This window comes from Entelurus aequoreus, linkage group LG10 (assembly GCF_033978785.1).
Source record: "Entelurus aequoreus isolate RoL-2023_Sb linkage group LG10, RoL_Eaeq_v1.1, whole genome shotgun sequence".
NCBI lineage: Eukaryota > Metazoa > Chordata > Actinopteri > Syngnathiformes > Syngnathidae > Entelurus > Entelurus aequoreus.
In genome coordinates, this window is record NC_084740.1 from 80,308,684 (window position 1) to 80,324,276 (window position 15,593).

Sequence of the window (15,593 nt, forward strand, 5' to 3'; positions counted from 1 at the left end):
TTCATCTGAAACTCCACAGTCTATTCTTGTTCTTAGAAATGAAGGCTATTCCACTAAATTGTTTGGGTGACCCCAAACTTTTGAACGGTAGTGTATGTACTTAACAAAAAAAAGGTGAAATAACTGAAAACATGTTTTATATTCTAGCTTCTTCAAAATAGCCACCCCTTGCTCTTATTACTTTTTTGCACACTCATGGCATTCTCTGGATAAGCTTCAAGAGGTAGTCACCTGAAATGGTTTTCACTTCACAGGTGTGCTTGAAGCTCATGGAGAGAATGCCAAGAGTGTGCAAAGCAGTAATCAGAGCAAATGGTGGCTATTTTGAAGAAACTAGAATATAAAGATGTTTCAGTTATTTCACCTTTTTAGGTTAAATACATAACTCCACATGTGTTCATTCATAGTTTTGATGTGACAATCTACAATGTAAATAGTCATTAAAATAAAGAAAACACATTGAATGAGAAAGTGTCCAAACTACGTAAAACCTAAAACTACAGAACGGATCAGAAAAGTGAAAATAATTAAACAAGCAGGCGACTTTTCGGGTTACAGTTGACGCGAGATGAATTCAAATAAATTAATATAATTGTGTGTTTATCCCGATCTTCACTAAGTGTTTTCCAGCTTCTTCCTTGATGAAGTTGACAATGTTTTTAATCATTTTGGTGGAAATCTGCAGTTTTTACGTAGCTAAGAAATAACAAAAAATATGAAATAATTGAATTGATACTGTAGTTAAAAATAATGAAACTGTTATTGAAATGAAATAGGAAAAAACCTTTATCAAAATGGAAGAAAGACACATTTGTTGTCTGGTCCAGTTACTAAGACACATTTTGACCCACTAACACACTGAAGGTGATCCACATAAAAGTGTGACCCGTGTAAAGAACATCAAGTAAGTACTGCGTTCTTCCGGTGGAAGTCAATCGATCCGTCACATTGTAGCCATGAGGACGATAAAAGAGGAACATGTTTGACACGGAGGTGAAAAGGTCAGCCCAAATAAACCCGACAAGAAGAATTCTTTCTAGTCCCAGCTGAGACAACAGCGTGCGGAGTCCCGACGAGTTCCACATGGTCTTCAAACGGGGCGACAACAAAAACCGAGGACGACGACACGGCGGCGTGAACGCCCGGGTGTCCCGCTCGCACCTGCGCCCCGTGCGAGACGTGAAATGTAATTAGGAGACCTCCGACGCGAGGCCACAAACAGTGCGGCGGCCTTGTGTGGTGTCAGTGAAGGGAGTGTGGAGGAAAAGTGTTTGATGGTGGCAGCGGGCTAACCCTCAGGGCGCGTGGCGTTTGCGCTGGTCCAGTTTGCGCCGCAGCATGTTGTAGTTGTCCCGCGTCCCCGGGGATTGGGGGTCCAACTTGAGAGACAGCTCGTAGTGCTTCTGCGCCAGCTCCAGCTTTCCCCAGCGATGGTACAGCACGGCTCGAAGAGACAACATTTGCTTAATTAGCACCTTCACGCATTTATTTATTGCAACAAAATGTTCTCAGGAGAATTTTAGTAGGAAATCCAACAAAAAGTTGGGATTTGTGATGGAACATGTTATCCTAACACAGGGGTGTCCACACTATTTCCAGCGAGGACTGCAGAAATAAAAATGTAGGATGTGGGGGCCACTTTGATACATTTTGTACATCAAAGGCCTACTGAAAGCCACTACTAGCGACCACGCAGTCTGATAGTTTATATATCAATGATGAAATCTTAACATTGCAACACATGCCAATACGGCCGGGTTAACTTATAAAGTGACTTTTAAAACTTCCCGGGAAATATCCGGCTGAAACGTCGTGGTATGATGACGTATGCGCGTGACGAAGTCCGAGTAACGGAAGTTATGGTACCCCGTAGTATCCTATACAAAAAGCTCTGTTTTCATTTCATAATTCCACAGTATTCTGGACATCTTTTGCAATTTGTTTAATTAACAATGAAGGCTGCAAAGAAGACAGTTGTAGGTGGGATCGGTGTATTAGCAGCGGACTACAGCAACACAACCAGGAGGACTTTGTTGGAGCGCTAGCCGCGCTAGCCGCCGACCTCACCTTGACTTCCTACGTCTCCGGGCCGCCAAACGCATCGGGTGAAGTCCTTCGTCCTTCTGCCGATCGCTGGAACGCAGGTGAGCACGGGTGTTGATGAGCAGATGAGGGCTGGCTGGCGTAGGTGGAGAGCTAATGTTTTTAGCATAGCTCTGTGAGGTCCCGTTGCTAAGTTGCTAAGTTAGCTTCAATGGCGTCGTTAGCACAGCATTGTTAACCTTCGCCAGCCTGGAAAGCATTAACCGTGTATTTACATGTCCACGGTTTTGATTTTCTATCTATCCTTCCAGTCAGGGCTTTATTTTTTTGTTTCTATATGCAGTTAAAGCACGATGCTATCACGTTAGCTCGTAGCTTAAGCATTTCGCCGATGTATTGTCGTGGAGATAAAAGGCACTGAATGTCCATTTCGCGTTCTCGACTCTCATTTTCAAGAGGATATAGTATCCCAGGTGGTTTAAAATACAAATCCGTGATCCACAATAAAAAAAGGAGAGTGTGGAATCCAATGAGCCAGCTTGTACCTAAGTTACGGTCAGAGCGAAAAAAGATACGTCCATCACTGTCTCTCAAGTCCTTCACTGTAACGTTCCTCATCTACGAATCTTTCATCCTCGCTCAAATTAATGGGGTAATCATCACTTTCTCGGTCCGAATCTCTCTCGCTCCATTGTAAACAACGGGGAATTGTGAGGAATACTAGCTCCTGTGACGTCACGCTACTTCCGCTACAGGCAAGGCTTTTTTTTATCAGCGAGCAAAAGTTGCGAACTTTCTATCGTCGATTTTCTCTACTAAATCCTTTCAGCAAAAATATGGCAATATCGCGAAATGATCAAGTATGACACATAGAATGGATCTGCTATTCCCGTTTAAATTTAAAAAAATCATTTCAGTAGGCCTTTAAAGATACTAAAACCAACATATGCTAAACCGGGGGTCGGCAACCGCATGCGGCTCTTTAGCGCCGCCCTAGTGGCTCTCTGGAGATTTTTAAAAAATGTATGAAGAATGGAAAAAGATGAGGGGGAAAAATATCAATTTTTTTGTTTTAGTATGGTTTCTGTAGGAGGACAAACATGACACAAACCTCCCTAATTGTTATAAATCACAATGTTTATATTAAACATGCTTCACTGATTCGAGTATTTGGCGAGCGCCGTTTTGTCCTACTAATTTTGGCCGTCCTTGAACTCACCTTAGTTTGTTTACATGTATAACTTTCTCCGACTTTCTAGGACGTGTTTTATGCCACTTCTTTTTCTGTCTCATTTTGTCCACCACACTTTTAACGTTGTGCGTGAGTGCACAAAGGTGAGTTTTGTTGATGTTATTGACTTGTGTGGAGTGCTAATCAGACATATTTGGTCACTGCATGACTGCAAGCTAATCGATGCTAACATGCTATTTAGGCTAGCGATATGTACATATTGCATCATTATGCCTCATTTGTAGCTATATTTCAGCTAATTTAGTTTCCTTTAAGTCCTCTTAATTAAATGTATATCTCATGACACATGTAATATGGCTTTTAATTTTTTGCGGCTCCAGACAGATTTGTTTTTGTAATTTTGTTCCAATATGGCTCTTTCAACATTTTGGGTTGCCGACCCCTGTGCTAAACTATCTGAACCAAACATACAGATTTGTTATTGGTAACTAATAGGGGTGTAACGGTACCCAAAAATGTCGGTTCGGTACATACCTCGGTTTAGAGGTCACGGTTCGGTTCATTTTCGGTACAGTAAGAAAACAACAAAATATAAATTTTTGGGTTACCGTATTTTCCGCACCATAAGCCGCACCTAAAAACCACAATTTTTCTAGTAACTAAGCATATTTTATGTAAGAAATTAAGCATTTATAAGCATAACAATGGCTTAATGAACTAAAAAATACCAATACTACAGTAGTATTGCCCACTAGACACGACTAAAACAATTAGACAGTGCTGTTCAGCACCGGATGGTCTTTTCGTATATTTTAGTGAAAACATTTACAAAAAGGTCAACATGGTAGGCAAAAGCTGCTACACAACAGCTAACCACACAATATCGTGTCCTTAACAATAAATATAACAATATTGCAGTCTAAAACACAACATTTTTCAATGTAAACAATAATCAAATAATTATAGTTACATATTACTTACACATCCAAAGTCTCAGAGGCAAAAATGTATCCAGTAACAAACGTGTCCGCATCATTGACTTGACCTTAAAGTAAGGAATTCTTGTGGCTACTAGGTGTCAACAATTACCACTCCACTTCAATTTAAAGACAGCATAAGTCCATTGCATATGGTTAATAACAAATACACTACCGTTCAAAAGTTTGGGGTCACATTGAAATGTCCTTATTTTTGAAGGAAAAGCACTGTACTTTTCAATGAAGATAACTTTAAACTAACTTAACTTTAAAGAAAATACACTCTATACATTGCTAATGTGGTAAATGACTATTCTAGCTGCAAATGTCTGCTTTTTGGTGCAATATCTACATAGGTGTATAGAGGCTCATTTCCAGCAACTATCACTCCAGTGTTCTAATGGTACAATGTGTTTGCTCATTGGCTCAGAAGGCTAATTGATGATTAGAAAACCCTTGTGCAGTCATGTTCACACATCTGAAAACACTTTAGCTCGTGACAGAAGCTACAAAACTGACCTTCCTTTGAGCAGATTGAGTTTCTGGAGCATCACATTTGTGGGGTCAATTAAACGCTCAAAATGGCCAGAAAAAGAGAACTTTCATCTGAAACTCGACAGTCTATTCTTGTTCTTAGAAATGAAGGCTATTCCACTAAATTGTTTGGGTGACCCCAAACTTTTGAACGGTAGTGTACGTTAGTGTTTTTCATTTCACTTGATCGAGCCTTTTCTAGCATTCTACACTACAAAATCACGTATTTATGAGGAAGTATGAAAGAGGTATCGTCAATACTCGGTACTAAAAAACATTGCGTCGGGACACCCCTTGATTTGATGGCATATCATTTCCATAGACAAAAAAAAAAAAGAATGCTACTTTACTCATGCACTAAAACATTACTCATTGTACAAGTGATTAGTGTTAAAGAACCCAAGTCACCTAAGTTTCCATGGCAACCAGCTGCATTTGGGTTGATGCGGAGCGCGCGGAGGAAGAAGCCCTCTGACTCCTGAGGACCAAAAAAAAAAAAAGCTCATATACTGTATACAGAAAGTGGGATATTCCTTTTTTTAGGAAATTAAAATCAAGATGCATGTTAAATGAATGCTGGGCTTAGCTTACTTTGTACTTCTCCAGCTTCCCCAGGACGTTGGCCAGAGAGAACATTATGGTGTGGTCGTTTGGGAGGAGCCTCAGAGCCTCGCGGCCAATCAGCTCCGCCTGACCCAGGTTACCTGGAGGAAAGGAACGGAGCTTTAATTGGATGAATTTGATACTGAACATACAAATGGTTTTCCTCCATACTGTATAGCAGGGGTCACCAACCTTTTTGAAAGCAAGAGCTACTTCTTGGGTAGTGATTAATGCGAAGGGCTACCAGTTTGATACACACTTAAATAAATTGCCAGAAATAGCCAATTTGCTCAATTTACCTTTAACTCTATGTTATTATTAATAATTAATGATATTTACACTTAATTGAACGGTTTAAAAGAGGAGAAAACACGAAAAAAATGACAATTAAATTTTGAAACATAGTTTATCTTCAATTTCGACTCTTTAAAATTCAAAATTCAACCGAAAAAAAGAGAAAAACTAGCTAATTTGAATCTTTTTGAAAAAATTTAAAAAATAATTTATGGAACATCATTAGTAATTTTTCCTGATTAAGATTAATTTTAGAATTTGGGTGACATGTTTTAAATAGGTTAAAATCCAATCTGCACTTTGTTAGAATATATAACAAATTGGACCAAGCTATATTTCTAACAAAGACAAATCGTTATTTCATCTAGATTTTCCAGAACAAAAATTTTAAAAGAAATTCAAAAGACTCTGAAATAAGATTTAAATTTGATTCTACAGATTTTCTAGATTTGCCAGAATAATTTTTTTGAATTTTAATCATAAGTTTGAAGAAATATTTCACAAATATTCTTCGTCGAAAAAACAGAAGCTAAAATGAAGAATTAAATTAAAATGTATTTATTATTCTTTACAATAAAAAAAATACATTTACTTGAACATTGATTTAAATGGTCAGGAAAGAAGAGGAAGGAATTTAAAAGGTAAAAAGGTATATGTGTTTAAAAATCCTAAAATCATTTTTAAGGTTGTATTTTTTCTCTAAAATTGTCTTTCTGAAAGTTATAAGAAGTAAAGTAAAAAAAATAATGAATTTATTTAAACAAGTGAAGATCAAGTCTTTAAAATATTTTCTTGGATTTTCAAATTCTATTTGAGTTTTGTCTCTCTTAGAATTAAAAATGTCGGGCAAAGCGAGACCAGCTTGCTAGTAAATAAATAAAATTTAAAAAATAGAGGCAGCTCACTGGTAAGTGCTGCTATTTGAGCTATTTTTAGAACAGGCCAGCGGGCTACTCATCTGGTCCTTACGGGCTACCTGGTGCCCGCGGGCACCGCGTTGGTGACCCCTGCTGTATAGTGTGTACTGAAATGCCCTCCAAGTATAAATGCGTTCCTGCAGACGACCACAATGTACACATGGGCCATTGTTTATGATACTGTATGTGCACTGTAATGAAGGGTAAATGCCATCAAATTGAAAGAAAAAGAGGCATTAAATTGTCCCAATTTACGGCGCCGACAAATGCTGGCGAACACTCTTGACTGACTGCTTTTGTTTATTGGCTGCATTTGGGATTGAGCTTGGCCTTCTGCACGCACGCACGAGCGGTTTGGTCCCTAATTAGGGTTGAACACAAGGCCCGACTGGGTTATTGATCTCTGTCAACGACCCGTCTGGTGTCTGGCCAAAAAAAACCACCAAAAAAAACCATGGAGTGAGACAAGCAGGCATGTATGCAGGCAGGCCGTCCTTAGTCGTGGCTTGTGTTTTGATTTAGGAAACGATCCACAGAGGACTGGAATGGAATATTCCCACTTGAAAGTGACATCCGTTGTTCTTCCTTTCCCTTTTTGTGTTTGTTTGCTGGTGAGCAGGGGATTATTTCAGTCAGATTTGTGGACTGGAGGGGGGGTTCTGGCTGTGCTCGCCCACGTTTGATCAGCAGACATACGGAGCCCCTGATTGGACGGTTGTGGCGCCCTCCTGGGCGACTCCGCCCCCTTCCCCCACGGGAGCGCCTCCCCGACAAAACGGATCGTGCGTTCGGATATCAGAGCATTCTCCACACGGCGGGGAGGAACGCCTTCAAAAAAAAAAAAAAAACCCAAAAAACCTCAGAAGACAAAGCCTTCATACATAAATTTCAAGCATTGCTGGTTCCCGCTCTTCCGGTCTAATCTTGTTGGACCCGTTTGATCCGCGTCCAAAAGATACAGATACAGTTCTTGGCCGGTGCTGCTGGTACCGGAACACACTGAACTCAGGACCCTGCAAACTGACAAACGGATGTTACTTTGAAAAACAAAGTAACATCCGTAGCTGATAGTTGGCAAGCTTTATTTTAAGACGTGTAGCGAAGCCTGTTTTTTTTTTTTTTGTGGGGGGGGGGGGGGTCCAAACATCCTCCCTGAAGTGGTGACCATATAGAGGGGGTGGACACGGGTTAGAGGCGGTATTATGTCTACAAGCAAAAAAGTTGTTCCCTGATGCCATGAAAACCACGGCCAACATTAAAAACAAGAGTTGGAGCAGCCTTTGCTCCTCTCAAAAGTGGAGCAAACCAAACGAAAGAACAGATGATAGATTTTTGTCACGTTTTGTAATAATAAACCAGCTCTAGGAACACATGTTGCTGTTACGGCTAGGGATGATGTTTGATAAGGAATTATCGAGTTCGAGCCTATTATCGAATCCTCTTATCGAACCGATTCCTTATCGATTCTCTTATGGAGTCCAGATAGGTTGTTGTATATGGAAAAAAACACACAATATTTGGTTTAACAAAAGCTCACTTTTATTATATAAGAAAAAAATAAAATCTAATAAATAAATAAATATTGACTGTTACCCACCTAAAAAAATAAAATAAAATAAATAAATATTGACTGTTGTTACCCAAAGTATATTAAGTGGGATTTTTCAGAGAAACAAATATATACAGTAACATAAAAACAAGCTGTCTCTGTGATCACTATAGGTGTATAAATAATAATATAGTGTTAAATAAAATCAGTCCCTTGGGCACAAAACTGAAAATAATACAGCTCTCCAAAAAGTGCACTTCTGCTGCTATTGGAACATAACTGTTTGTTATGATGCTTTGACATTTTTGCACTTTATTTCTTTATTGAAAGAAAATTCTATGAAGAGAAAAGTTCTTTGCAAATGTGGTTACAATGCTAAAAAATGAAAAGTTAAAGCTAAAAAAAGAAATACAATTTATTGAGTTAACATTATTTCTTTATAGGGGGAAAAATGTTATGAGCTAGAGAATATAACAACTACACTACCCAGCATGCAACGGGAGTTACGAGCATGCGCGGTAGCCCCGAAAAGTGTTGCATGTTGCCACGCTGTGAAAGTAAACGTCAAGAACTCAGCCAACACGCCTCATCTGTATTATTTATAATTAGACAAACAACACATCTACAGTGTGATTTTGTTTTGTTTACAAGGAAAGAAAAACAAAAGTTCAAAAAGGGAGATATGTTGTATATATATGTATGTGCTGCGGTTGCTTTAAGAACGTTGCGACAGCTGCCGTAAAGGAGGTGCGTTGCTAGCCTGGTTGCAATGTTTCCGGTTGGTCGTAAAAGTGTTGGTCATGTGTTTTACCCTGCTAAAATCTCTCAGTAAAGTTATTCGATGGATTATAGCTTTTGAACTTTATTACACCTTGGAGCGCTTTTTCCCGTCCATTGTTTTCCTGCTTTCGCTATCTGCGCCTAATGACTGAGCTACGTGACGCCATTTCTTCTGATGTCCCACGGAGCATTTCTTGTCGGGACGGGATTCGAATAAAGAATCAACTCTTTTCCTTTACTATAGTGGTCTCGATAACGGGTACCGGTTCTCAAAAAGGGATTCGAGTCCGAGGACTCGGTTCTTTTCTTATCAAACAACCGGGAAAACCGGTTTCGAGTATCATCCCTAGTTACGGCATCATTAAAGTCACATTTTTCTTTTATGGGACCTTCAATACTTTTAATATTTTACTCCACTCATAGTGCCAAATAAAAATAAATAAAAAGGGATCCCAATATGAGGAACACCGCCAAATTAATTCTATATGAGGCCGCACAGTTCAGTCAAAACTGAGCATTATTACACCTTTTTAATTATGGCCTCTTTTCTTCTCGCATTCAGTTGCTTCTCTAAAAACAGCCCGTTACACATTACTTGCACATACTAATGTGGGAGCTATTGTTGTTTTTTTAAAAGGAAGTCGTCCCTTCCAGAGAGCTACACACTTTAAGATGAATTACTTAGATTATTAATCCAACCAGACTGCCTTGTTCTTGCCATTTTACCTGCCCTTTGGTTTTAGCTTCACTTAATGCAGGGGTCAGCCACCCGCGGCTCTAGAGCCGCATGCGGTTCTTTAGCGCCGCCCTAGTGGCTCTCTGAAGCTTTTTCCAAAATGTATGAAAAATGGAAAAAGATGAGGGGGGAAAAAAAAATTAATTTTGTTTTAATATGGTTTCTGTATGAGGACAAACATGACACAAACCTCCCTAATTGTTATAAATCACAATGTTTATATTAAACATGCTTCACTGATTCGAGTATTTGGCGAGCGCCGTTTTGTCCTACTAATTTTGGCCGTCCTTGAACTCACCTTAGTTTGTTTACATGTATAACTTTCTGCGACTTTCTAGGACGTGTTTTATGCCACTTCTTTTTCTGTCTCATTTTGTCCACCACACTTTTAACGTTGTGCGTGAAGGAACAAAGGTGAGTTTTGTTGACGTTATTGACTTGTGTGGAGTGCTAATCAGGCATATTTGGTCACTGCATGACTGCAAGCTAATCGATGCTAACATGCTATTTAGGCTAGCTATATGTACATATTGCATCATTATGCCTCATTTGTAGCTATATTTGAGCTCATTTAGTTTCCTTTAAGTCATCTCAATTCAATGTATATCTCATGACACACTATCTGTATGTAATATGGCTTCTAATTTGTTGCGGCTCCAGACAGATTTGTTTTTGTATTTTTGGTCCAATATGGCTCTTTCAACATTTTGGGTTGCCGACCCCTGACCTAATGTTTAGTATAATATTACATGTTTAGAATAAAAGCCAATATTGACCTGTAAAAAATATATATAGTATAAAAATATCTAAATATAAAAATTTCAAGGGTGGTAAAAAAAACACGTTGCGATTCAGTTCTAAATTGAAAAAAAACCCGCCATTGATTCTTTAAGAATCAATAAATACATTATATACATTAAACAACTATTACTGATATTGTCATTGACACTGTTTTTTGGAGTTTTCCTTTTTTAAGTATTGTATTTGTAAATATTTTAAATTGCTTTACAAATTTCTATCTTAAGTATTGTAAAGCTGGGATTGGTTTGGGGTTGCTCTATTTTCTTTTATCAGATTGATTAACATTTTAGATTTTTGTAAACACGATTTTGAAAATACATCTTTAAAACGACAATTTTAGACTGCGCGTATAAGTCGTACTTCAGCAGCCAACACGGGCTTTTGGGACCGGTAACCGGTTTTGAAAAGGTTTTTATTATAATTCATATATCAAATATTATATTACAAGAATCCTGTTGAATGAAAAATAGATTTTTGATTGAACAGTCACCCCAAGAACCGGAATCCAATTGTGAGGTGCTTAAAGATTTCGACCTAAAGTAAATATACACTAAAAATGTCTTATGCTTAACAGATGCCTGGTCTTCGCTTTAGACGAGTAATAAAGACCCTCAGAATGTTTAAGGCGCTTTTGCGTAATGTAATCTAATTCTGTGTTGTGAGTGTACTTTTCTCTATGGTTCCTACAGTAATGATAGTGTTTTTTATGTTATATATATATATATATATATATATATATATATATATATATATACACAGTATATATACACACTATAGATATATAATGTATATATAGACATACGTATATATACTGTGTATATACTGGATATAAATATATGTACACATATATACTGTGAATATATAAACTGTATAAAAAAAATATATTTATTTTTGTATATATATATATATACATATATATATATATATATATATATATATACACTACCGTTCAAAAGTTTGGGGTTACCCAAACAATTTTTTGGAATAGCCTTCATTTCTAAGAACAAGAATAGACTGTCGAGTTTCAGATGAAAGTTCTCTTTTTCTGGCCATTTTGAGCGTTTAATTGACCCCCCAAATGTGATGCTCCAGAAACTCAATCTGCTCAAAGGAAGGTCCGTTTTGTAGCTTCTGTAACGAGCTAAAGTGTTTTCAGATGTGTGAACATGATTGCACAAGGGTTTTCTAATCATCAATTAGCCTTCTGAGCCAATGAGCAAACACATTGTACCATTAGAACACTGGAGTGATAGTTGCTGGAAATGGGCCTCTATACACCTATGCAGATATTGCACCAAAAAGCAGACATTTGCAGCTAGAATAGTCATTTACCACATTAGCAATGTATAGAGTGTATTTCTTTCAAGTTAAGACTAGTTTAAAGTTATCTTCATTGAAAAGTACAGTGCTTTTCCTTCAAAAAAAGGACATTTCAATGTGACCCCAAACTTTTGAATGGTAGTGTATATATATATATATATATATATATATATATATATATATATATATATATATATATATATATATATATATATATATATATATATAAATAAAATAGCAGGGCTGTGAACCGAACATGATTCAATTTGATTGTTGGGGGTAACGATTCGATTCAGAATCAATTCTCGATTCCAAATGATTCTCGAATCAAAATCTATCCTTTTTTTTTAATAACATTGGATGCCAGTTCTATGATTAACTAAATTCCTCTATTAAAATAGATAAACAGCTCTGATCATTTTCTATATTACTAAAAAGAAAACTGGCTTTGTTTAATAAAATGCTTCCCGAACATTTAATAAAGTTAAATACAAATAAGGCAACAAGAAAAGATCATCTACATCAACTATATGATTTGTCTGTCACAATTTTTTTAAATCAAGTTTTTTTTTTTTTTAACTGATTAAGAATCGTTACAAATAGGAAACGTGATTAATCTGAAAATCTTTTTTTTTTTACACCTCTAATATATAGTACGTACCAATGTTATCCAGTAGTATGACCATGTTGTTCCACGCTAGGCTGTGGTCAGGCTTAAGCACGGTTGCATTTTTCCATGCGTTCAGAGCGTCCACGTGTCTCTGCTGGTCTGCATACTGGGCAGGATCCAAACAAATATCAGTATGTGTATTGTTTGTACTGTACGTGTAAGACTGGGTCTCACCAGGCGTCCCAAGTTGTAGTAGCAGTCCGGGTACTTCTTCCGGAAGCGGATGGCGTTCCGGTAGCTCTTCTCCGCTTGCTCAAACTTGCTCAGGCTGTTCTGCACGATGCCCAGATTCATCCAAGCGGCGGCAAAATCCGGTCTACAGTGAAAGAGTGCAGTCAAGAGGTGGCCCCGCACTGCAAAAACTGAAATCTAAGTAAGATGAAATATCTCAAATAAGGGTGATATTTGCTTATTTTCTGTCTGATAAGATCATTCTTCTCACTAAGCAGATTTTATGTTAGAGTGTTTTACTTGTTTTAAGTGTTTTGGTCCTAAATGATCTCGGTAAGATATTACAGCTTGTTGCTGAGATTTGATGAGCTATATTGAGTAAAACATGCTTGAAACTAGAATATCAACTGTTGCAAAGCTGTGTCATCAACACTCACAAGTAGAAAACTACTTTTTTAGAGTAATCATTTCTTATTTCAAGCATGAAAAAAAAAAAATCATGACTTTGACACAATTTCGTCTCATAATTAAAACGGATGACAGTCAAATGGACTTTGCTGTTTTATTTTCAATGACACAATAGAAAACACATACTCATATAGTAGTACAGTTGGCACTAGGGTTGGGTATCGTTTGAATTCGAACGATTCCGATTCCGATTCTTTGTTTCGATTCCAATTCCTGACGATTCTCGATCCCGATTCTTTTAAGAGGCAGGGTCAAAAAAAAGTTTAGGATATTTTAAATGAGCTAGCTAACCTACAGTCTTTCTGAAAGAAATAGTCTGACATTCTCCATCAAATTTTAATTCTATTAACTTTTTATGAACTTTACTATAAATTCCTCACAGGGCTGTTTTCAACTAGAATATAAATATCAAATCTATGAACTTGAATATAAATATTATACACTATGAATACATTTTCCCAGGGGTACACTTTCCTCAAGAGAGCTTTATTTTTGAAAACCTCATGAAAACACATTTACACATAAGTGTATGATGCTGCAGGAAACCTCATGAAAACACATTTACACACACAAGTGTATGATGCTGCAGGAAACCTCATGAAAACACATTTACACATAAGTGCATGATGCTGCAGGAAACCTCATGAAAACACCTTTACACACGAGTGTATGATGCTGCAGGAAACCTCATGAAAACACCTTTACACACAAGTGTATAATGCTGCAGGAAACCTCATGAAAACACCTTTACACACAAGTGTATGATGCTGCAGGAAACCTCATGAAAACACATTTACACACAAGTGTATGATGCTGCAGGAAACCTCATGAAAACACCTTTACACACAAGTGTATGATGCTGCAGGAAACCTCATGAAAACACCTTTACACACAAGTGTATGATGCTGCAGGTACTTAAAAATGTTACCGTGCTCCCACTGATGGGCTAACCTGGTGCAGAAAAGCAAATAAACAATAAGAAACAACTTGCAAAAGCCAGTCCAGATTAGCAGCAGGTACAGTATAAAATCAGAGACAGTTCTTGTTTAGGAAAATGACCATATCCGCCTTCTCAGGCAGGATGCGTGAGCGTTCTGGACAGATAGTGTCTCCTGCTGTGGTAAATACACGTTCGCTGGGTGTGGAAGAAGCTTGAACGCATAAATAGGAGAAAGCGAGATCTGACAGCAAAGGATAAGTCTTTTGTTGGTTCCACCGGACCACCACCATGCAGCAGGGTCGTCAGACATAAGTATCGGTGGTACATCTGCAGCTCTCTCTCCACTCGTTTCTTAATGGACATGGAGCTCTGTTATTTCGCGGTTATTTCAATTTTTTTTGTAAAGTAAAGCCACACTTTTGACCGCCTACGCCCGCTATCCATGCTTGAGCTTGACTGACTCGCTCGGCTATGCTAAAACTTCCGGCGGTGGGCGCTTCTTCGTTGGTGTTCAGCGGCTTCTTCTTCCGGTTCGGGGGACATATTTTTTTCCGGTCGGCGGACTGGGTATCGAAAATAGGAATCGAAATTTAAACTTTTGAACGATTCCAGGAGAATCGGAAAGTTAGTCCCGGTTCCAATCGATACTCGATACTCGATACCCAACCCTAGTTAGCACAGTACAGTAAACTGACAGTTAATATTATATAATATAATTTGACTTGTTTTGGAAAGTCTTGACAAGCCAAATTTTCTTGCTCTATTGGCAGATAATTTTGCTTAGTTCAAATAAAATACCCCTCATTTTTGTATTTTTTTTCTTCTTGTTTTTGAACACTGACTTTTTGCAGTGCGGGCAGAGCAGATTGTGGCAGTCTGACAACCTACTGGATGGAAACGGCTTTGGACAGCAGCTGTTCGGCCTCAGTCAGCTCGTTCCTCTCCTTCAGGATGTTGCCCAGGTTGTTCATGGCGTGCACGTAGGTGGGATGAAGCCTGCGAGACAGAGGAGAATGCCCGCCATGCCCATCTGCGCTGACATCAAATGCTAACGACACCAACCTGACGGCCTCTCTGTAGTAGCTAATGGCAGCAGTGGCGTTGCCTCTGTCGGCCAGGTTCTTCCCCACGTTGTAATGGACCTGAGTAATTAGACACGCGAGGAGGCAAGAGTGGGCTTTTTAGTAAGTTGGAAAAACATTTGTTTTTCTCTTTACCTTGGCATTAAGGGGGCAGATGGCTAGTGCGCTGGTGAATAGGCTTTGCTCGGACCGCCACTGGTGACTGCGGAGAGCGCAGCGAGCTACAAAAGTGAACAACAAGGCCAGCATGGAGACGCACAGCAGCTTCTGCGGGGACGAGAGCAGAGAGTACTTTAAATATACTAATTAATAAACATGAGCGTACCCACACATCTTAGCTACAAACAACGGGCATGAATAATCAATATCATACTGAAACAAAGTCCAGATCAACAAGGCTATATTGTTTGGTTTGTACGCCTTTACACTATGTGGGCCTAATGGAGTTCGCTGCATGGACACAACCAGCAGGGGTCTAATTAACAGAAGTTTGCTGCCTAAACGGCCTGCGAGAGA

At 38.4% G+C, this 15,593-nt stretch overlaps 1 protein-coding gene across 5 annotated transcripts in view; it reads right to left on the minus strand.

Annotated features, from left to right (window-relative positions):
• Positions 1-590: 590 nt before the first annotated feature.
• The window catches only part of LOC133658129 (protein O-mannosyl-transferase TMTC4-like), a 65,242-nt gene continuing 50,239 nt past the window's right edge, over positions 591-15,593 (minus strand). For 4 of the 5 annotated variants that reach the window (XM_062059765.1, XM_062059764.1, XM_062059763.1 and 1 more), the window contains 8 exons: positions 15,213-15,344; positions 15,058-15,137; positions 14,884-14,991; positions 12,591-12,732; positions 12,408-12,522; positions 5,338-5,450; positions 5,155-5,224; positions 597-1,444 (listed from right to left, as the gene is read on the minus strand). In XM_062059765.1, coding sequence (XP_061915749.1) covers positions 1,296-1,444; positions 5,155-5,224; positions 5,338-5,450; positions 12,408-12,522; positions 12,591-12,732; positions 14,884-14,991; positions 15,058-15,137; positions 15,213-15,344 — 909 coding nt within the window. In that variant the 3' untranslated portion in view covers positions 597-1,295. Of the gene's footprint in view, positions 1,445-5,154; positions 5,225-5,337; positions 5,451-12,407; positions 12,523-12,590; positions 12,733-14,883; positions 14,992-15,057; positions 15,138-15,212; positions 15,345-15,593 lie in introns of all 5 variants that reach the window. The other variant, XM_062059767.1, reaches the window with a different exon arrangement.